Source organism: Balaenoptera physalus (genome assembly GCF_965194825.1).
Source record: "Balaenoptera physalus genome assembly, chromosome: 4".
In the NCBI taxonomy this organism is placed as follows: domain Eukaryota; kingdom Metazoa; phylum Chordata; class Mammalia; order Artiodactyla; family Balaenopteridae; genus Balaenoptera; species Balaenoptera physalus.
Window position 1 is genome coordinate 143,853,218 of NC_138891.1, and position 23,512 is coordinate 143,876,729.

The 23,512-nt window shown below is 45.6% G+C and overlaps 2 protein-coding genes and 1 long non-coding RNA gene across 11 annotated transcripts in view; 1 reads left to right on the forward strand and 2 right to left on the reverse strand.

Moving 5' to 3' along the window:
* The window catches only part of WDR4 (WDR4 tRNA N7-guanosine methyltransferase non-catalytic subunit), a 32,520-nt gene extending 29,656 nt beyond the window's left edge, over positions 1–2,864 (reverse strand). The window contains exons 1-2 of one of the 5 annotated variants that reach the window (XM_082459813.1): positions 2,296–2,864; positions 273–338 (exon numbers count right to left, since the gene is read on the reverse strand). In XM_082459813.1, the coding sequence (XP_082315939.1) occupies positions 273–338; positions 2,296–2,384 (155 nt within the window). In that variant the 5' untranslated portion in view covers positions 2,385–2,864. The remainder of the gene's footprint in view (positions 1–272; positions 339–2,295) is intronic. The other 4 variants (XM_082459812.1, XM_082459811.1, XM_082459810.1 and 1 more) reach the window with 4 other exon arrangements.
* Positions 2,865–6,016: 3,152 nt separating this feature from the next.
* On the reverse strand, positions 6,017–11,093 carry LOC309659782. Its single transcript, XR_014262954.1, has 2 exons — positions 10,196–11,093; positions 6,017–7,712 (listed from the first exon to the last, which is right to left on the reverse strand). It is a non-coding gene; the product is annotated as an uncharacterized lncRNA (long non-coding RNA).
* A 289-nt stretch (positions 11,094–11,382) lies between these two features.
* Positions 11,383–21,556, forward strand: NDUFV3 (NADH:ubiquinone oxidoreductase subunit V3). Of its 5 annotated transcripts, none has more exons than XM_082459804.1 (4): positions 11,383–11,542; positions 12,764–12,884; positions 17,906–19,000; positions 21,314–21,556. In XM_082459804.1, the coding sequence occupies exons 1-4, from the start codon at positions 11,489–11,491 to the stop codon at positions 21,475–21,477; spliced, it is 1,434 nt and encodes a 477-aa protein (XP_082315930.1). In that variant the 5' UTR covers positions 11,383–11,488; the 3' UTR covers positions 21,478–21,556. The 5 variants fall into 5 exon arrangements, with proteins under 5 accessions (XP_082315930.1, XP_082315934.1, XP_082315931.1 ...); XM_082459805.1 differs by lacking the exon at positions 11,383–11,542 and adding an exon at positions 15,661–15,745; XM_082459808.1 differs by lacking the exon at positions 17,906–19,000.
* The last annotated feature ends 1,956 nt before the right edge of the window (positions 21,557–23,512 follow it).

Below are 23,512 nucleotides of genomic sequence, written 5' to 3' on the forward strand. Positions count from 1 at the left end.
TTAAAATTGCCCTGTTATTTCAAAGTGCCAGTAAAATAGCTAATTACTGACAAAAACGAATTTAAAGTATTTTAAAAGGTGCTAATATTCTTAATGCCGAATTTGAAAGGTAGTTCCACATTTCTCTCCTGAGGTGGCACCTGGTTTATCCACACAGCCGGGTCACAGAAATGAAGAATTCAGCAAATAAGACAACAGCTTACACCTCAGACTAAACGGTCCCATTATGCAAACCATGCATCAGCCCTGAAGAGGCGCCCCTACCATCTCACCCTTTATGCTCTTGTGTCTCCTTTTCTGCAGCACTGCAATCATATATGAAGAGGCTGTCATCATCACTAAAGAAAAAAATAACAAAAACATTTTAAAGGAAGCACTTCGTTAATTATAATGCTCATTTCTTTTTTTTTTTTTTAACCTGGATCAAAAAAAATTTGCGTACTCACTAAGGGTCTTATCCACAAGAAACTGTCTCCATAAGATATTTCAGGAGGGGCTTCCCTGGTGGCACAGTGGTTGAGAATCTGCCTGCCAATGCAGGGGACACGGGTTCGAGCCCTGGTCTAGGAAGATCCCACATGCCGCGGAGCAAATGGGCCCGTGAGCCACAACTACTGAGCCTGCGTGTCTGGAGCCTGTGCTCCGCAACAAGAGGCCACGACAGTGAGAGGCCCGCGCACCGTGATGAAGAGTGGCCCCCGCTTGCCGCAACTAGAGAAAGCCCTCGCACAGAAACGAAGACCCAACACAGACAAAAATAAATAAATAAATAAATAAATAAATAAATAAATAAATAAATAAATAAGATATTTCAGGGAACAGTTAAGGAGCTTTATTTGCTTAACCTATTTATATTTGCCATACATAACTGATATGGTCTGTCCATAAAAGTCAGTTAAGTGAAATAAGTGAGGACAAAAACTCAACAGGAAGTAATATACCGTTCTTTGATAAGCAGAACATCAGTGCAAGATGGCTATGTAAGAAGAAGTTATATTCTGATGTTATTGAGTTTTCAGAGGGTCTTTTGCACCCAAGTTTAAAACCGCCATAACTTGTTTAGAAAAATGTCTCATCTGCCCCAGAAAAGCTCCCATGGCTGCCAAGCATTTACCAGTATAGAAGCCACCCACCTTCCCTATCAGACCCTGAGCTCCCCCTCCAGTGCCTGGCACAGAGAAGACATCGTGCAAATTTATAGCCTTTAAAGTGACTGCAGCCAAACTCTTTTCACGTGGAACACTGCAGTGCAGGAAGAGAAACAGTCCTCCAAGCCAGAAGCTGTGCCAGCCAGCCACTAGATTTCCTCAAAAGGTATGGAATGAAGCAACCAGATGGAGTCTAATTTAGCCATCTCTCACTGTGGCATGTGTTAGATCCCCCGAGGCTCTAAAACAAAATAACCTGGGACAGACAACAGGTTTGTGAATAAATCTGTGAAATCTAAACTTAACATCTTATTGGATCTCTGAAACCAAACACTGAACAAAGAACACAGAGAGTACCTTTACATTTGACAGACACATTGTTTCAAGTATGGAAGAATCAAAACTACCCTGGGAAAGAAAACAGACGCCGAAACTGACCACTACTAATATCCAAGAGGCTCCTGGGTCAAGACTATTCGATCAACAAACATTTACTGATTTAAAAATCCCGGGAACGATAAGGAAGGGGCGTGAAAGTAGCGAAAGCAAAAGCAGGACCTTGTAATGGGCCACTAGGGAGGTGCGCGCAGTGGCTCTGGAGTACCCCCGAGCGAGGAGGTGTCAGATAAAACCCTCCAGCCCCGAAGGGCAAGTAGGGCGGGGTCGAGGGATGTGGGCTGGGAGGAGGAAACAGGCACCTACGCAGGAAGAGGGAGGGGAGAGAGGGAGTGCGCCGAACTTGGTCCCCGGGAGTAAAGCCCTCTCCCCAAGGGAAAGCAAGGGCTGCTTTCCACCCCTCTCTCCAGAGAGGGTAGGACCAGCGTCCCCCGGACCTCGCAGAGCCCGGAAGTGTCCCGCGCCGAGCCCTCAAAGAGCGCCGCAGACCCACCGCGGAGGGCGCGGGGCTCTGGGCAGGCGGCTAGGGAACCCCCGGGCGGGTCTTGGGAGAAAGGCGCGGAGAGCGGACATTCCGCGGCGCAGGCACGCGGCCGGGCCCAGGTGGCAACGGAGAGCTCACAGGTAGCAGTGGGGCTCCCCGGGGTCACCCCAAGGCGGGTGCAACCCCGGCTGTGCGGGAGAGCCGGGGTCTCAAGGCACCGACGCGCGACCGCAGCCTTGGCTCCTGCTCCAGACCCAGACCCCTCACCTGCTCGAAGTGGAGGTGGCCAGCAACCGGCTGCCGCCCCGCACCACCAGCGCATGCCCGCACAGCGACAGCCCTGCAGAACCCGCCATCTACCGCCCGCGGTGCAGCCACCCACGTGCGCCGCCTAGCGCTTCTTCCTGCCAGCGCCGGAAAGTGACGTCAGGCGTAGACGCCGCGAGGAGACGTCATCCGGGCTGGCCCCGCGAACGCGCCAGCCCCGGGCATGCGCAGAAGGTGCATTCTCCCTTCAAGTCGCAAGGTGGCTTTCGCGCCTCTGGTGGCTTGGGGTCTGTTGCTGATCGCGTTTGTCCGGATGGAATACACTTGCTTGTTTAGTGTTCGTCTCTTTCTCCAGACTGCATAGGGCCAGTTCTGGATCTTTCTCACGCTGTGGCTGGGCGACTTGGCTGGCCTGGTACCTACTTGGTCCTTCAAAAAGTGAGAAGGTCTGAGTTTGCATCCAGGTCGAGGACGCGGTGTCTGAGGTGGGCTCAGAGCTGAGGGAAGACAAGCCAGACGCGCCCGAAACGCAAAGCCTCTGAACTGCTATTTTTTTTTTTTTAAATTATTTTATTTATTTATTTTTGGCTGTGTTGGGCCTTCGTTTCTGTACGAGGGCTTTCTCTAGTTGCGGCGAGCGGGGGCCTCTCACTATCGTGGCCTCTCTTGTTGCGGAGCACAGGCTCCAGACGCGCAGGCTCAGTAGTTGTGGCTCACGGGCCCAGTTGCTCTGTGGCATGTGGGATCCTCCCAGACCAGGGCTCAAACCCGTGTCCCCTGCATTGGGAGGCAGATTCTCAACCACTGCGCCACCAGGGAAGCCCCTGAACTGCTATTTTAAAACCCAAGATAGGGCTCTTTTCCTGTGTTCTTATGCTCATGGAGTGGCGTCACCAGGCACCAGTTATGCGGGATGATTTCTCGGGACTCTCCGCCCCCATATTCCACACTGTTCATCTAATCTCCTAAATCCTCCTGGACGCCCCTTCTCTCCATCTCCGTGGCCTCCGCCACGACACAGGCCACAGGAGTCCCGCTGCCCACTGGTGTCACATCCGCCCTTGTCTCCCCGCCACCCCACCCCCCCCATGCACTTTCCACACTAAAGCCAGAGGGACCTTTTCAGAACACAGTTCCAATTCCCTGCTTAAAATCAACAAGTGGCTTCTCATTGTTCTCAGTACAGAAACCAAATCCTAATCTTCCACTATGAGACCACGTGTGGTCTGCCTCCTAATGACTCTGCAGCCTCCTTCCCTAGCAGGCCAGCTTCAGTCTCAGGGCTCTAGCCATGACTACCCTTCCGTTCACTGGAACAATGGTCCTACTAACCACAGGACCTTAGCACGTGCTATTCTTTCCGCCTGAAATGTTCACCCCCACACCGTCTATGTCCCTAGTTAATTCCAGTCACCCAGTTTCATCACAGTGGAGTCATCACTTAATCAGGGAAGCCTCTCCTGACTTTCCATTATTTGCATCCACAGCACCGTGATAACTTGTTTAATGTCTGTCTCCAGACTACAAATGCCATGAAGACAGGCACTGATGCCTACTAAATTGGCAAGTCACTGATCAATGCCCCAGCTTGCACCACAAAACCTGGCATGGAGTCAGTGCTTAATATGTGCTAAGTAAATAAATGGAACAACTAATTGACAGTCTTAAAAGATCAGCTATTTTTGCATAAGAGGAATTATGATAGGCATGAGGCATGGAAATTCTGCCTGACCCAAACCCCACCTCCGGTTTGATTCAAGGATGAATTTACACCCAGACTTAAAGCAGAATGCTTGGGGGACTTCCCTGGTGGTCCAGTGGTTAAGAATCAGCCTTCCAATGCAGGGGACACAGGTTCGATCCCTGGTCGGGAATCTAAGATCCCACATGCTGTGGGGCAACTAAGCCCGCACGCCACAACTACTGAGCCCACGTGCCACAATGAGGAGCCCACGCGCTGCAGTGGAGGATCCCACATGCCGCAATGGAGGATCCCGCGTGCTGCAACAAAGATCCCAACGAAGAACCCGCGTGCCGCAGCTGAGACCCGATGCAGCTAAAAATAAAATAAATATTAAAAAAAAAAAAAAGCAGAATGCTTGGGAAAAGTTTGGCTTCCTTTAAGACAATGAGGTAAAATGGGCTTTCATGGAGGCAGAAGATGGAAGAGTCTGTATCACAGAACGGAGAACACAGAGGGCTGGGGGCGGCGGGGGGCGGCGGGGAGAAGGGGCAGGAGCTAAGCTGGAGACTCACATGAGATCATTGCAAGGGAGCTTCCACGGAGGGATTGACGCTGGGCAGTAACCAGAGGAAGCAGGAGGCTCCACAGTGTTTCTGAAGATGAATCGGCTATAAACATTTCTATGCAGCTAACCTAGCCGGTACAGTGAAAGTCCATACTCATGGTCTGGGGTATTTTTCAGGCCTGCAGGTGAATTTACAGTTTCTCTTCTGGGTGGGATAACAATACCAAGACCACAGAGATCCTCGAAAGGGGCAGCCAGTCATCAGCAGGCTTGCAAGCAAATTTAACTTTCTTTACAATCGTGGTTTACATCGTTTTAAATGTTCTGTAACACACATTCTAACAGATACAATTAACTGTAATGTGCGTGTTTAAACTGACCTTGAAGCTTCACTACTTTCATGTTATAGGTTACAACCTTGAGAAATAACTACAATTTTTTTGGAGTTGCAGTATTCCTCCTAAGTCTTTATTATTTGTTATTTGGAGGAAAAATAATAAAGACTTAAGAGGAATCCTGTATTGTATCAAAAGACGCAGAGCAGGTATAAATGAAAACTTAAAGATCTGTACTTGACCATCAGATGTAAACAAAACTTAAGCATTTTGAACTTTTTGAGTTGATAAATCACTTGCCTCATACTTTGAATTCTTATAGTACTTGTGCCAACAAGACTTATTTTCCTCAAGATTTTTTTCATCAAATTTCAAGATAACATCTACCTTTTTAATTTTAATCAAATCTAATTGAAGGGGCTTCCCTGGTGGCGCAGGGGTTAAGAATCCGCCTGCCAATACAGGGTACACGGGTTCAAGCCCTGATCCAGGAAGATCCCACATGCCGCAGAGCAACTAAGCCCGAGAGCCACAACTACTGAGCCCACGCACCTAGAGCCCGTGCTCCACAACAAGAGAAACCACCGCAATGAGAAGCCCGCGCACTGCAACGAAGAGTAGCCCCCGCTCGTGGCAACTAGAGAAAGCCCGCGCGCAGCAACGAAGACCCAATGCAGCCAAAAATAAATAAATAAATTAATTAATTTTTTAAAAAGTTAAGAGAATAGATCTTGAAAGTTCTCATCACAAGAAAAAAAAGTTTGCAACTATGTGTGGTAATGAATGTTACCTAGACTTACTGTGGTCATCATTTCACAATATATACAAATATTGAATCATTATGTTGTACACCTGGAACTAATACAATGTTATATGTCAACTATATCTCAATAAAAAATAAAATAAAAATTTTATGGAAAAGAGAAGAAAAAAGAAAATGTTACACATATATGTATGTGTATATATATATATATATATATATATATATATATATATATATATATACACACACATATATATGTATATATAATTCAGCCATAAAAAAGAAGTAAATCCTGCCACTGCACCATTGCAACAACATGGATGAACCTAGAGGGCATGATTCTGTGTGAAATAAGACAGGCAGAAAAAGATGAATACTGTATAATCTTATTTATATGTGGAATAAAAAAACCGAACTCATAGAAACAGAGCAGATTGGCAGCTGGCAGGGGCAGGGGTTGGAGTGGGGAATCAGGGGGAAATGGGTGAAGGCGGTCAAAGGCTACAAACCTCCAGTTATAAGATGAATAAATACTGGGCATGTAATGTACAACATGGTGACCATAGTTAGGAATATTGGATTGTATATTAGAAATTTGATAGAGTAGATCTTAAAAGTTCTCACCACACACACAAATTATACCTATTTGAGGCGAGGGGAGTGTTAACTAACCTGACTGTGGTAATAATTTGCAATATATACACTTGACCCTTGACCAACTCAGGGGTGAGGGGCGCCAACCCCCTGTGCAGTCGAAATGCAGGTACTGCTATCTCTGCCTCAAAGGGCAGGAAGCTGACGCAGTTTGTACCGAATCAGGACTCAAACCCCAGTTCTTTTGATTCCGCATATTGTGATTGCTAATCGAACACAAACTTTTCCCTACACTTAGTTAATGTAAAGACCTGTAAAAGGAAAATACAGGTACTATATTTATTGAAAAACTACAGGTGTAAGTGGACCCATGCAGTTCAAACCCTGTTGTTCAAGGGTCAACTGTACATATGTCAAATCATTACATTACTCACCTTAAACTTACACAATGTTTTGTCAATTATATCTCAATAAAGCTTAAAAATTTTTTCCATTAAAAAAAAATAAAGTCACTCATAATCTCCCATTTGGTGTGGTTTTTGACATATGTTATGGGTTGAATTGTGTTTCCCCCAGATATACTGAAGCTATATGGAAGCCCTAACCCCCAGGACCTCAGAATATGACCCTATTTGGAGAGAGGGTCTTTACAGAGGTAATCAAGTTATAATGAGGTCATTGGGGTGGGCCCTAATCCAATATGAGCAGTGTCCTTATACTACGGGGAAATTTAGATACACAGACATGCACAGAAGGAAGACTCAGGGAAGACACACAAGGAGTACGCCTTGTGAAGACAGAGGCAGAGACTGGACTGATGCAGCAGAAACCTAGGGACAGCAAGGACTGCTGGCCACCACAGCTAGGAAGAGGCAAGGAAGGATGCTACCCAGGGTCTCAGGGGGTGCGTGGCCCTGCTGACACCTTGATTTAGGACTCCAACCTCCAGGAAAAACTGTGAGACAATAAATTTCTGTTGTTTTAAGCCACTCAGCTTGTGGTCCTTTGTTACAGCAGCCCTCGCAGGCTACTATGACATATTTTCATCTTGAGGACACTGGTATTATAACAACTAAGTTCTTAGTGGCAGCACTCAGCTTCTCGCTTAGTTGGTAGTGACCTTTGTCCATCAGAGGGTTGGAAAGTCTCCAGTAACAGCCACTTGGTGAGGCGGGAGAAACGTGAAGGCAGATCTTCCAAGCTGGATGCAAGTTTTATCCTGGTTGGTCCATCTAGGATGAGTTAGAGCATGGTTATATATGCAGGATTCATAGACACAGGACCTTGCTGGATAAGCCTGGTCATCATGTCAGTGTACAAGAAGACAGACTTCCTAGTAGTATCATTGGAATCTACATCTTTTCCATGAAACAGTGGGCGTCTAAAATGATCATATCAGGACTTCCCTGGTGGTCCAGTGGTTAAGACTCTGTGCTTCCACTGCAGGGGGCACGGGTTGGATCCCTGATTCGTAAACTAAGATCCCACATGATTCATGGCACGGCCAAAAAGTAAAAAAAGAAAAAAGAAAAGAAAACGATCATATAACTTTGAAGCACCAAATGAAACAAAACATTTGTGGGGTTTTTTAACTCATCAAAATGCATTATGAAATATTTCTTACAAATCAAAACCGTGTACATAAGAAAGCAAACGCTCATGTACCCCCAATATACCTTAAGAACTAACCATTACTGGACTTCTAACCTCCAGAACTGTGAGAAAATAAATTTGTTTTAAACCACCAAAAATAAAAAAAGAACTAACCATTACAAATAGAACTGAAGCCCCAAGGCTCCCTTCCATGTAGACCTCACTCCAGTCTCCAAATCCCCTCCAGAGGTAGCCCCTATCTGATTCTTTCGGGTGGCTTGTCCTTCTTGTTAATAAGTAGGAAACACTTTATGTATTTTGGATACCAATTCCTCACGAGTTAAATGATTTCCCGGTTTGTGGCTTGTCATTTCACTTTTTATAGTATCTTTTGCTAAAGAGAAATTTTAATTTTAGAGCTTGGCATGTCCTGGACCGTGGGAGGCATGTGTATGTTCTAACCCCAGACTCAAGAGAGAATAGGCCTTGAGATATTTATCCCCACCTGAGATAGACACACATCCTGTGGACTTTCTTTGCAGGTTTTTTGCTAGCAGGTGGCTTTGCCCAGGTTCACCCTGTCACTGAGGGGAGCTCTGCAAGGGCTTCCTCTGGTGCTCTCCAGCTCACTCGCAAGTGTCCTCAGGGCCCAAGTCTTGTCTCCTCTTCTGATGTCAGTTACACCAACGCTTTGGCTTACTGAGATCAGCAAATGCTCCCAGGGCAGTGCTGGCTTCCTGTAGTTTCTGGCTTCTGTTTTTTGGCCCCTGGAGATACACACTTCCTGTGGTCCAGGACACACCAGACTGTGAAAAACACGATCACACTAGACCAAGACAAGCAGCGCTAAGAAGAGTATGGCAGGCAAAACCCAAATCCACTCTGGAGGAATGCACATTCCACCCAGAACTTGGGAATTCCCACAGAGAAGAGCCCAGAAACACGAGCTTCCAGTACATCACTTCATAGCAATCATGAATAGGAGCCAGCAGAGACCACGGAAAACAGAACTGCCGTGAGAACGGAACTGGTCATTTGAAATTATGCTTGTAATATTGTACCCAGCATTGCTACGTGTTTTGTAACCCGAGGGTTTTTCATTACGTCTCGTGGCCACATACTGCCAGAAACAGAAGTCATTACATATGTTTCAAAACACAGTTTTAGGTGCATCCAGTATAACTTCAACTTTATTTTCTTATTTTTTCTTTATATAAAAGCTTTTAAATTTACTTTTCCTGTTTGCTGAGCAACCTGTTTTTTTTATTCTATTATTAAAAAGAAAATTATCTTACTAACTTAGTAAGGCATACTATATGTGGTCATTCTAAACAATAGTTTAAAACTACACTGTTATTATATATACACTACTATGTATAAAATAAACAACAAGGACCTACTGTATAGCACAGGGAAATATACTCAATATTTTGTAATAATCTATATGGGAAAAGACTCTGAAAAAAAATATATATATATATAACTGAATCACTTTAATGTACACTTGAAACTAACACAACATTGTAAATCAACTATACTCCAATAAAAATAAATTTAAAAACTACACTGTTATTGAAAGCTTTGTTTTAAAAAACATCTTAATTTAAGACATAATTAAATCATACTTATTTACATAGGATAATGCCATAATACATTTCCTTTGGGGCTTACAAAGTATGTACATACTAGCCCAGGATGCAGAGCGAGGTCATGCGTATGGAAGGTGTGATAGCTGAGTATGTTTATTTTCCTCTTTGGCCCAAACACCTTTGAGTTCAGGACCCATCACTGGGTCCAAGTGATGCCCAGGTTATCTAGTTATCTTAAAAAGAAGTTTAATTCACCCTTGGTTGGGTGGGTGGTGGATTCCTAATAGTTTAGATAGAATTTTATGTGATTCATTAAGGAATATAGACAAACACAAGTTTTTGAGGTTTTGCCTAAAAACGCTGGGCCAGCACTTGCTAGAACTTCAGGCAGAGGTGACGGTGCCTGCAGAATGACTAGGGCAGAGAATTAACAACTGAGGAACAACCCCCGCTGTCAGCAAAATCTAGCCTACACTTTTCCAGCTGACTGTGAAAGATGATATAATCCCCTCTCCACAAATACTTGTGAAACCACCGGCCCTTTCTCTGGCTTCTGCTTGATTTTTCTATTTCCTATTTGCCTCTTGCACTTGGCCCTGTTGCTTCTGTTCCTTTTGGCCAAATGTCGTGTAGGCCTGCCTTAACCTCCCCACCTGACTGCAGCAGCTTCCAAGGAGGTCCTGCTCCCCCCAGGCTTAGGTGCTGGTGCCAACTAAAACTTGTCACTTGCCATCTGCCTCTACAAAGATGAGGTCACCCACCACTGCAGCCGCTCACCTTCAACACCCCCTGAAAGGAGTTCAGGGTGGAGATCAGGAATGATGCCCTCTGTGCTCTGGGAGAAACTGGCAGCACAGGCCTTCAGATAGTTAGAGATTTTCAGGAGGAGATTTTATGAGCCAAATATCTAGAAAAGCACTAAAATCACTCACGGTGACATCTTCTCCTCCTGATTAGCATGATCTGAGGGTGGAGTTTTCCGCCCTCTGATCTCAAAAGGTCATTCCTCAGACACCTGGCCCCGGCCCAGTTTTAGGATTGGTGATCCCAACCAGTCTTAGCCGGCTTGAACTGGACAGGAGCCCACCCCAAGCTCCTGAAAAACCACTAAAGCCTCCGTTACTATAGTGACCCATAGGTCAGAGGTGTTATCTATAGGGGTGACTAAGGAGTCAAAAGTAATTAAGGTGAGCTCTGTCAGTGAAGGCAGGTTAAAAGCAGAGTTTTTGCAAACTGTTCCTTTAGCTGCTATTCTGTCAGACAAGCTCAAGTATTTCTGTTAGTCACCAGTTTCTGTTAATCCTATGCGGATGCTTTTTTTTTTAACCCTATGGGGCACGGTTTCATGGGGTATGTTTTGCCCATTTATCTGGCACTTGAATGAGTCTCCAGCCTTAGCCAAGGTGGAGGGCCTCTCCCGGGTGGAGTTGAGGTGTGGGTATGCTCCTCTTGGTTGGAATGCTTGCCGGCACCGGGCATGGGCAGGAGTGGGGAGTGAAGGCACGATCAATGGGGGAGAAGGAAGCCCATAACTAACTACACCTACTCCATGTCTATGCCTAACTTGGGGGGAGTCTGCACCGCAAGTTATAAACACTCAAGTAAACTAAAGCTTGCACTTCTGATCTGCTTGGCTCCGGGACTAGTGCGGTCACAGGCCAAAAGAGCGTCCACGGTCCCACCTGAGGCTGCCCTGCGGGGTGACCACAGGTGACCACTCCGGTCGGAGGACAGGAAATGGCACCCACAACGACCACTTCAGTGACCCAGCGCCCAGGCCGCCGCGCCGTCCGGGTCCGCGGGCCCCACCCGCCAGTGATCGGTGGCTCTTCCCGGGGTCCTGGCCTCCAGGCGCAGCGCGGGGAACCTGGAGGCCGCCAGGATGCGCGCGCAGGACCTCGGCGGTGGTGCGCGCGCAGCAACCGGAGCCCCGCCCTGCCCCGTCCCTGCCTGTGATTGGCGCCTTCATCCTAGGGGGCGGGCCCTCAGGTGGCAGAGAGCGCGCTGCGGCTGCGTCTGTTAGGTGTGACGTTCTCCCGCCCGGCCTGTCCCCCGGCCCGCGCCCCCGTCATGGCCATGGCGGCTTCGCTTCTGCTGCGGCAAGGACTAGCCGGGGGGCTGAAGGTAAAGGGGGGCCGGGCCGGCGCCCGGGAGCCCACGGAGGGCGGGGCGAGGGCCGCGGCCCTGACGGTCACCTCCAGCCGTCCGGGGACGCCGCTGACCCCACTTCCCGGGCCGAGGAGAGGACGCCGTGTCGGAGGCCGGGCCTGGGGAGCGGCGAGGGTCCCGGCGACCCCGGCCACCGTTCCCTCTGGTCCTGGATCACCGGGAACCTCCGGTGTGCGGTCCGGGCCTCCGACAGGCGTGGGGGCCGCTGGTGCCCCGCGCCGAGCCCTGTCCGAACCCTTGAAGACAGTGTCTCTACTGCTTACTTAACCCGCGAGGAAATGAGGGCACTTTCAGGCACCTGGTTGACCCGGTAACTTACGAGGCAGCCATGTGAAGCCAGCTTAGGTTACCTCATCTGTGAAAAGAAAGGAGGAAAGAAGGGCTTTCTTTCTCCATATAGGAAAAGCGAAGTCCCCTTCACTATCTTTAAAATTAAAAGGGGCTCTTATTACAAAAGCAAGAACTATTCGTGGCAAAATAAAGTACAGATGGTTGGAGGGGAGATCTGTTGTCAGAGAGGCCACTATTTACCTCTGCATATGTAGTCCCAGTTAATTTTTTTTTAGCTTTCATGTACACACATACACACGTGCTGACGTCATAACCATAAGAAGCAAATGTTTCACTCTCATATGTGGGCTGTAGGCACCTCTGTTCTGTGTCCAGCATCTGGAACAGTGCCCAGCGCATAGCAGGCCTTAGTAAGTGTATGCTGAGTGAATTAACGCTCTGTAAAATGTTTTCCACTTATGATATATGGTAGGCAGTTTTGAAGCAACTATTATTCATCTACATTATTTTTCATGGCTAGATAGTGCTTCTACCTTATATTCTAAGTACAGGAAAACATTTTATGAAAAGAATCAGTATTTTGTAGGTTGATAGGTAATTGGAGAGTACAAAACTGTACGCTCAGGAGAAAGTCTGGTTGGAGAAATACCCAAATGTTAATAGTGACTGTCCTTGAACTCAGGTGTTTTTTTCTTGCAGCTTTTTTTGTATTTTCCCACATTTCCATAATACACATAGATTAAGAGAATTGTAACAACCGTTAGAAACATGCCATAGGTATGCAAAGCATTTATATGTCATAATAATACATAGTATTCATGTCGTAATAGCTGTTAAAAACGGTATTACTCTAAAATATTCGTATTTGTGCCATTCTTTTGTCAGACTGTGCTCCTAGAAGCAGGAGTGTTTCGAGGACTTGCTTCTACAGTTTCTCTCTCTGCAGAATCAGGAAAGAATGAAAAGGGATTGCCACCGAATCCCAAGAAGCAAAGTTCGCCAAAAAGTAAGATTTTAGTGGTTGTCATAAGGGAGACAGAATACAGAGTCAATCAGTCAGCTTCCCAAGCAGGAAAAGGAGTTTACTAGCTGCATACTTGGACTCTTCGCTTCTAGCAGTGTCCAGGTTATAATCAGACATAGGATCTGTAACAGGCTTTAGACCAAACACATCAGTAACATAACAGTTAACTCTGCTAAGGCTGAACTCAGCGATTAGCCCTGAACTGTTCTGTCTGTATTTTCTAAATGCCAAACTCCACGGGTAGCAACGAGACGCAGAGTATGCAGGCTCTGTGGCATTTAGGTGGCCCTAATACCGATCCCGTACTCCCGGGAAGTAGCTGTGAACCCCACCTTTTTTTCCTTCCCTGATGGTGACTTTTCAGTGTCTCTGGGACTTATCCGTAGTCTCCCAGGCTTTGCTTGGTCACAGCCCAGGATTGCAGGCATCCTTTAGTGACCGTGGAGGGAGAGTTAGGAGCAGGCACCGTTTTCCATTATGACTCACTTTGGTGACACATGATTCTAATCTGCTTCCAGCTCTTTCCACAGTCATGTTGACTTTTTCCCCTGAATCCAGTGTAGTGTATCCTCATAGGAGGAAAACAGGAAATGCAGCAGTATAAACCTGATTATAACCCAGGTCTATTGCGTTTAGTCTTAACTGATGAAACCCTAGTTAACTCTTAATATATACATATGATATATACAGTCTCTTTATAAATCTTTGACTGTATGGGGTTTAGAATGATAATTTGAGTTTGTCTTATTTTCATCAAAGTATCATTTCCTCAGTTTGAATGCTTGAAAGTGTGTAGACACTTTTGTTTAGTCCCCCTTCATCCGCCCACGGAGACGTGGGCAGCTTATAAAACGTCCGCGCGCTGTTGAGAGAGCCAGCCACCCACTGCCTTTCACACGCCATCCATCCGCGCTGAGGAGGTGTACCCCCCCTGTGGTGTCTACGCGCCCCCGTCCGAATTCAACAGGAACGTTGTTGTTTTCTGCCCTGTACCTGCTGTGTTTTTAAAGCCAGTATTCCGTTTTCATTTTAATCTGTACGTTTTTAAACAGGTATCTTAAACATAAGGACCCTTCTTCTTTTTTCCAAAGATCCCCCTTTTTACAAACGTGCTTCTGTGTATGAGTAGAAATGGAATACTTCATCCTGTGGCGGTTTTGGGTGCAGTTACGAGAAGGGAACACTGAGCTGGGAGTTGGCCTTGGGCTCATGTAGCTTCTGCCTCTGGGTGTGGCAGGCCCTGCCGCCCTCGGAGTTCCTCCGTGCTGAGTGGGATCAGCGCGCCAGTCTTGGCCTGGTCGATGTGAGACTGATGAGCAGCGTGTCATGTGTATGTGCTGTCAGGTGGGAGGACAGTTTTTAGAGCTACACCGTCTTTAATGCACATTATGTTTGTATCTCAGAATTTAAAAAATAATTACAGTCCCTCCATGAAGAAAAAGAAATGATGCTTCTAAGTCAACCTGTGCAGGCCTCGGTATTTCTCCCGAAGTGTCAGTGATCGGTGAGTGTAAGATACAGAAACGCCTTGGCCCGCCAGTGGCGCATTGCCACTGTGGGTGGCTTTGGAAGCTCTAGGGAAAGTTTCCTGCACGCAGACGGGGCCCTGAGCGCTCACCCTTGGGTTCACATCTAGTCCGGGATCTGCATCCGGGGTGAACACGCTCTCCATTGTTCCACCTGGGGCGCCAGCCCATCGTGGCCACGCTTCCTTCCTGAGGGGAGCCGCCAGCACGGCGAGCACAGACATGAGAAGCCGGGTCTCCAAGCGGGTGCCTCCCCTGCACAGCTGCCTGGCTGGCCAGCTTTGATGTTCTGGTGAATTCCATCACTAGGCTGAATTTGCAATAATCAGTAATAAACCATTGACTGGATAACTCCTATGTCGCTTTTTAAAGACTCTGTCAAGAAGCCAAAGTTAATTATCTACTTCAAGTCCCTGTTCCAGTTTGAGAAATGAGGAATCTCCGGAAATAGGGGTTTGGTGTATTTAATTCTAACCAGCGTTGCTAGGCACTGTTTTAAGCACTCCGTATCTCCCTTCCACACCCTGTGAGAAGGTACCATTAGTATCCCTGGGTTATAGATGAGAAAGTGGTGGGGGGGGACTCCTGAGCTGCCCAGGGTCACACAGACGTCGGTAGTGGAGCCCGGTCTGAGCCCAGGCAGTAAGGCCCCACAGCCCGTATTTATAAGCAACGTGCTGTCTTGCCTCTGAAAAAAGTCTCAGTTCTCGCATGTTCATTAAAACCAAAACCAAAAAAAAAAAAACTTTTTAATAGTAAAAAACATGTAAAAAGAGGTTTTAGTTACCATATAGAATTTGAATAACTGTATTCTTTCACATCTTGTTGAAATGCACCTTTGTTTCTGAATGTGCTTTGTTTCTGAAATTAGTTTTGTGACCCACTGACAAGATGTGGCGGTACTGTAAGGCTGCTGATCTGTTTCAAACACCAAAGTCATTTTTACTTTCAGTAGGGGACTACTAAAAAGTTGAAGGTCATGCCCTCCCTTGCTTTTCAATGAGCAGAAAAGAAATTCAGGAAATTCAAATTGAGAGGAGATAGAGAAGCAATAAGAGAACTCCTGTCTCTGCGCTGCCACTAGTGTTTGTAGACCTTTATTTACGTGGGTTGTGATGGCCTCTGAGGGTTCGAAACCGTCCCTGAAAGCCCTCCTTCTTGTGCTGGGAGGGGTGTCTCCATGGCTAGTCTTATTTAAGTAGCTTTGTGTTTTTGTATATTTATCTTTCAAGGAAAGTCACACTGAAACTAAAACGTTTTCAGAGTATGCAGGCATCCCGCCTCTAGAAACGCAAGAGGTTTCATGAAAACAAACAGGTAAAGTCATACTTAATATTCAAAGTGAGAGCCATTGTTCCTGTACCCGATGGTTGTGTCTCCAGGTGACATCATCCTGCACTGTTGAATGCAGGCGTGGTGTCCACACTGGTACTTTGGCACAGAGGTCACTGGTGGCAGCTACAGATCATCGTGGCAGGCTTCCTGCTGAGTCACAGAGGACGCTGGGCCTGTGCTGCAGCAGGTCAGAGGCTGGCTCTTAATAAAAAGCAGATATGCTACTGTGGTTTATTCTGTTAGCCTTTCCATGGAATTGTCCCAATAGCTAAGCCTGAATAAAAGATATTTTAAAACATTAATGTTCTTATTAAGATTATATGTTAATGTTAATAGGAACATTAATGTTCTTATAACATTAAATAAGACAAGTTTCCTTTTTCAAACAAAATAAACTATATCATTTGAAATTTTCTTTCTGTTTTCAATAGGTGATAAATCAAACTCTAACGTTTTAATAACTTATTTACGTTTTTAAAAATCTCCACAATAAATTTTAGAAGATTGAGGCATAATAATTAGATAGCAGCCTACCTAAAATAAGCCGTATTTTAAGTTAATTTTTTACACTTGGAAAATTCATGCTCAGCATAAAAGTGGATTAATGATACAGGTGAGCAGGCTAGCAGGGTTTGGAGACCAGCCTATGTTACCCATTGCTTATAGGAATTTCTGGGCTATATCAGGTATGGTTTAGAAAGACAGAGAAAGAGAGAGTTCAAGTGCATGTGCATGCCTTTGCCATGTTTTTATGTTTAACGTGATCCTGGAGCTCTGTTCTGCTCCTGCAGTCAGAATGCAGATTCTGGGGTGGCACACGGCCACAGAATCAGACAGGGCGTGGAGGAGGGGGTGGTGATGGGGGTGGAGGTGATGCGGTGATGGTTTTTTTAAACAGTAACCACTGCTCTAGCTGTTCAGTCGTATCCTCTTACACTGCCCATTAAACTCTCTCTGGCCCATTTCTGATTATTTCTGGTTATTCCTCAGTTTTCTTTGACCATTTTCTATCATTCTGTTTTATATATATATATAGAGAGAGAGAGAGTTCCTGAGCTCAGAAAACAATTAGAAACTTTTTTGGATACCAGTAAGATGGTAAAGTTAGAAATACATTTTTTTCCACTTTAAAGAAGTAGTATACTTTTTAGTATAAAATAGACTCCTAGACTTGAAAGTAAGGAATGCATTTAGAGTTTGCTCATCTGAAATATATTTTTTAAAGTTCTGCTTTAGATTTGAAAAGTAATTTTAATTTATAAAACCTTGTCCTGTATTTTTCTTCTAATCTGTATGGTTAAAAAATATTTAGCACCTGAGAAAATTGAATGAAATGAGCTCTCATGAATGTACTGTGGTGGGCTTTCATTTTCTTTTGTAACTGACTCTACATAGTCGAAGACTTTTATATCAGCACCTTTTTGTAACAGCTTAAAACTCATTGTTTCCAATGATATATATGATACTAAATTATTTTAGGCTTTTCTGGTCTTGTAATACTTTTCCTTGGCAGAAGATATGATATGATTTTGCAGGACTTTTCTTCCTCTCGGGGCACCTTCATTTGAATCACATTATCCCCTCCGTCTGATCTCTCACTCTTCAACTCATGCATATGCTCACCCCAGACCCAAACCAGGCTACTGTCTCTACTTCTGCTTTGCTGTTTTGTTCAGAAAGTTCAAGTTCATACAATACGGGTAATTTTTTAAAATATTTGAGGTGCACCAGTTTTTTTTAGGGATTTAAGAAATGATACATTTCTAAAACTTCATCATCTGAAAATATCTTTATATTATAGTGTATCTTAAATTTAGATGAAATAGTAGCTTAAAAAATAATTACCATCCAGAAGCTCTCGCTGCGAAAAATGGAGACAAGATTTTTACTTCTATTGGTAAAAATCCCATCTTAAAAAGTTTCAGCTACCAAGAAGAACATCTACCTTTTTTTGCTGTTCTCTGTCTTGTGTGGCTTGCCTTTCCCTTAAGAGTGGGTTTCGACGGAACAGTTCCTAAGATGATTATGTTGAAGATATTATCGATAACAAGGTGATATGTAATGAAATGTCTGTGGCCTTGGTGAATTTTCACTGTTTTACTAAATATTAAACATAATCTTCCTCTTTATGCCATTTCCTAGATGTAGTGGAACCAAAGGAGAGGGGCCGCCAGCTAGCCACCCCAGCAGCAGATGAATTGTCTAAAAACGTACCTTCACCCACTTCTTCCCCACCAGTTGTGAACCAAGGCAGGGTGCTAGCTGGCCCTAACCCCGATGCCAGCATGCCGCTCACAGACCGAGGGGTTCTGAAGTTTTTGCCAAGAAAGACTTTGGTAGAGTTTCCTCAGAAAGTTGCACCTCCATTTGGAAAACAGGGTTCTGATTCAGAAGCAACCCAGCAGAGCAGGAAAGGGACAGATGATTCATCTTCGTCTTCATCTTCGTCCAGCTCCTCTGATTCGGAGTCTGACAAGGAGGGTGACAGCTCAGAAGCGGGTCCTCGGGCGAAGAGCAAACGCAGAGGAGGGTTTCCCGTAGCAGAGGCCTCCCACTCCTCTGCAGACGGGGCCCCCCAAACTGAAATATCTGCACAAGAGAAGAGTGTGTCACAGCAGCCGCATCCGGACCTCGTCTCCGCACAGAGGCCCCACCAGGCAAAGAAGAAAGGGGCCTCCAGTCAACCATCAGAGGACAGAAAAGACCCCAAACCAAAGACCACAGCACCCAAGTCACACGCAGCTGAAAAGTTTATGGAGCAAAATGTAAAGGAAAAACAATGGCAGCAAGCATCTACATCAAATGAAATAGGTAAAGAAAGCCAGAAGCCACTCAAAGTTAAAAAAACCTTATCTGACCGTACGAAATCAGGATTATCCACGCAACTGAATGGCAGCCCAGCGCCCACTCAGTCTGCAGAAACCCGAGCAGGAAGATGGCTGCCAGCGACTCCTGAGACCGAAGAAAGGCTTTTGGAAAAACAAGTACCAGAACCTGATGGGGAGGTGGCTCTTTCCCTGTTCAAAAAAGAAAATCTGGGAAAGCAAGTAGCAGAAGGAATCTTGAAGGCTAAGGAAGAGATTTTGGAAGATCAGTTACCAGTGAAAAATTTGAAGCCAGTCCCTCTTCACAATAAAGACGTTTCTGATGAAAAGACAGCAGTACTAAAGCTTGAGGAGAAGGGCGGAATCATCGAAGACTCAGCAACTCAGATGGAAGGCCAGGACGGCACACAGGGTATACCTTGACATGTGGCCGAGAGCTCTTGTCCTGTGGTGGTGGGTGAGACTCTGAAGAGCTGTGTGATGTGAGGAAGCACTGCACTTGATCAGATTCTGTGGTCGGAACGTGGCCTGTAGCGCTGTCTCAGACAAGCTGAGGGATATGTGTTAATTATGGATAAACGTTCCTGAAACATTTAAAATTTATATCACAGTGGAAGAGTATGCCCTCGGCACTCTTGGACTGTCCCTTAGCCAGTATCACTTGGGAAAATAGGCCATTTAACATCATCACCCTTAACTTCTGAGGGTGTTTAAGTGTTCATTTCTTGAACCTGCAGAGCATGTCACCGAGTGGAGGGGGGCTGTCCTATTAAACTCCCACAGGTGAGGAGCGATAGTTACACTTGTAGTGATGGTCTTCAGGTGAGCCAGACAGGCTGTTGCTTTCAGCATCTTTATGCCTAAGGGAAAATCGCATTTTAGGGAGTAAAGCCGTGACATGAAGGCAGCCATGAAATGCACGAGTCTAATTTACACTAGACGTTTCCTGCTCCTAAAGAGCGCCAACGGGCTGCTTTGTTTTTCTATATTGAATTTTTATGAAGCGCTTTTTTGCTACCCTAAATTTTTAAAGGGAAACTTTATTCCTGTTATTTTACCATTTTCTTGCACTTTGAACTTCATAAAATGCAGTGTGCTTTAGGTGGATCATGGCAAAACGGTAAAGCAGGTGGCCTGTTTTAGGATCTGTGGCTCTTGAAAACGCGTCACTGACAAACCCCGCTCCTTCCTGTTTGCTCTCTTCTTTCTAAAGCCTCCCCCTTGCCTAATTTACCTTCCCTGTAATTATACTTACTGGTTGCAGTATGTTGACAGGATTTGTGTGTCTTCTTCCCTCTCCATCTTCTCCCTCTTTCATAAATATGCGAAGTGCCAGCGCCTGCCAGACTTCTCCAGACATCAAGAACCACTTTCCTGACGCTGCTGTTGTAGTCATTCTGCTGTAAATTTGTAAAACCTTCAGGATGATAACAGAGAGAATTGGGGGTTTTCAGACTGCAATCTTTTTGAAAACAATTTGACTCTACTCTTTTCATGGTTGTGTTATTTTTCCAATATTCTCTTTGCCCTTCAGAGGCTAAAGACACTGCCCAGGAGTGCAGCTCACTTGCAGGGGGCAGCGTCTACAGGGGGGCCGACTTCGTAGCTCTCCCAGCCCAGCGGCCTGGCTCCTTGCCCCCCGGGGGGATTGGTGTTGGACAGGAGTTCTCCAAACCCTCGCTCCGTCCAGTCAGCACCTTCCCCACTTGGGCTGTAAGAGTGCATCTGCTTGGGATGTCCCTGCACCACATCGAAGATACTCTGCTTGTTGAGATTGGAAAGATGTCACTTCTTTAAATAAGACATCATTTATTTTAATACAACCAAAAAAATGAAAACCAAAACTTTTGGTATGAATCCAAATAGTGGAAAACTAGTTATTTTTTGTGCCGCATGAGTAGAAGTGGCGCGAGTCCCGATGGCAGTGGTTTAGGGTCAGTAAGAGCTTAACCAGCCTGAGCCGTCATCCCACACCAGCTTTGCTGTGACTCCATCGTGTCGCGTGTCACGTTGCAGGAGAGCCGGGTGTCTTTTGCTTCATGCACGCTCTTAGTTTTAAGATCACCAATTGTGTAGGTGTGTGGATTTTAATTCTTTTTTCCACTTAGAGAAATAAGTCTAAGTATTTCTTAGTCTGTGAATCTAAAGTATACCAACAACTTCTTCAAAAAAAGTTAAACAACAGAAACTACACATCTCATTTCCAGTTCCCCTTAACTGTGTCATTATTATTAAAACCACTGGGCTTTATCTAATTTTCTTGCGTTTAGAGACTTAAAAGGCTCACTTAGTTTCTGCTTTTAAAATTCTCTTCTGTGAATGGTTTATTTCTATTAGAGACAGATTTTTAATAGATCTGCTTTTTTTCTGCACCTTTAAATGACCTGAAAGTCCCTCCGTAACTGTTCTTGGCATTTTCAAGTCTAGAGGTATACAAAGTTAAGATGTTAAGACACGTAAAAACTATTCCATTTCTTAACATTATTGAGTCTGTATGTTTTAGTATAAATTTTCAGCTAATTTCTTTATTTTGCTTTTGAAGACACTGTTGCTTTATGGGCTTTTCTAAGTAGACAGTGCATTCAGGAAGGGTTCATGTAGAATGCTTGGTATGCGAGTGTGTGTGAGTGTGTGTGTGTGTGTGTGTGTGAGAGAGTGTGCGCTGACTCATTCAGAAGCTCCCTCCCTGTCGGAGGTCCTCACGGGCGCTGTGTTTCCCCCGCAGAGTCCCCGCCGGCCGCCACCCTCGCTGAGCCATTTGACAACACCACCTATAAGAATCTCCAGCATCACGACTACAGCACGTACACCTTCTTGGACCTAAACCTGGAGCTCTCGAAGTTCAGGATGCCTCAGCCGTCTTCAGGACGAGAGTCACCTCGCCACTGAGAGCTCAGTTTAAAGATTAACCTTTCGGTGTCTTTCTGCATTCTTTCGTGCGAAAATAAAATCCGCTCAGTGGTCATGAGGCTGGTGTGTAGGATTGCTTTCCCTTCCACACCTTTCATAGTGAGTTGTGAATTGGCAGCGGTCCTGCTGATCATTTATTCACCATGTGTTTAGACGCATCTATGTGCAGGGAATTTTTCTTTTTTTTTAATTAAAAAAATTTTTTTAAATTTATTTATTTATTTATTTTTGGCTGTGTTGGGTCTTCGTTGCTGCAAGCAGTCTTTCTCTAGTTGCGGCGAGCGGGGGCTACTCTTTGTTGTGGCGCGCTGGCTTCTCATTGTGGTGGCTTGTGGCGGAGCACGGGCTCTAGGCGCACGGGCTTCAGTAGTTGTGGCACATGGGCTCAGTAGTTGTGGCTCGTGGGCTCTAGAGCTCAGGCTCAGTAGTTGTGGCGCATGGGCTTAGTTACTCCACGGCATGTGGGATCTTCCTGGACCAGGGTTTGAACCTATGTCCCTTGCATTGGCAGGCAGATTCTTAACCGCTGTGCCACCAGAGAAGTCTGGGAATTTTTCCTTAATTATAAAGTATGGCTCACTGGACAAATCCACACAATTAGAGAATTGTAGGTGCTTTCCCTCAGTGTGATTCTGCTGTGCTGGGCCCTTGGTCAGTTTAGCGTTTTCTGGTTCACCAGCAAGGTGTTGATAAGGGCAGCAGGGCCTTCTGATTTGGTAGACCTAGTTCTTGATGAATTGGAAATAGGAGTTTTACACATTTTAGCTAACTGCTGCATTGCAAAGAAATGATTAAATTATGGCATTTTTTTATGAAAAGGATCGGAATTCTTTTGCTCACTTGAATCAGGCATGGGATGTAATCTCGGGGAAGTTTCGAGCGGTGGCATTACAGACAGGTGAAGGTCGTATAGGGTCCAGCAGCAGGTGGGTTCCCAGGTGGCCCGGCAGACTGAGCTTGTTTAGCCGCGGAGGGTTTCTGGGTTGGCCGAAGAACTCCATCACTCGCGGGAACCTTACCCAGGCTTGGGGCCGTGCGCCGTGCGAGCAGGCTCCCGTGTGTCACTCGGTGCCTGCACCAGGCCCCTGTGGGGCCGGAATAAACAGTCCGCTCTGAGAAGTAACAAATCCGGAGGACGTGTTGCTGGGATGAGAGACTGCACCCATCTGTCAGGGCCTCGCGTGTCCCCCCCCGAAGCAGAATGTCCGTCTGCACACCGGGGACGTTTCCTGGTTTGCCTGTTCTCACACTTCCCTGATGTTTATGTGCCCAAACTCGTGGGCCTTATTTCATTTCAGTTCTGGTTCTTGGCCTCTAGTCAATTTATAGCAAACAGTACAGTGTATTATAACTTCTGACTCACATTTCTGTAATCCTGCGTTTCTTAAAATGAGTCCAAGTAAGGATACCAGGACTGAAAACATGGTGTTGAGAAGTAATATTGTGATCGTATGTCTCAGATTTTGTTATCACCCCAGAGGCTTAGCAACCCTGCAAGATTCTTCTAATCACATTTTTTATTATAATAGCACTAAAACCCCATTACCAAAAGAAAGAAAATGGAAAATACTAAGATTACCTAAAATCCCCTCTGCTAACCCAACCATTATTAACACTGAACAGGTTTTCCTGGTGGTGGTGGTTTCGTTTAGATAGGACCATATAATGTAAGTACGGTTTTCTATCCTTCTGGGGTTTTTTTTTCATTTGATAGCTTGCTTCTCACACTGGCCCCCAGAACCCCTGTGCTCTGTGGTGGCGTGGGCGGGGCCATGGACTGCTGCCACGGAGTGTGTCTCCCTGGGCTGTTAACACCACGGAGAGTTGAAGTTCTTTTTACATAAAAACCAGTCCAAATATATTTTAAGTTGCATGAAGTTCTCCCTTGGAACCAGTGCTGTTGGGCTCATCTTTCAGTCTCTCTGGGAGTTTGGTGTCGTCTGCCCCGCCGCCTGAAAAGGCTTCACGCAGCCACGATAAACAGCACCGGGCATGGCTCTGCGTTTAGACCCCC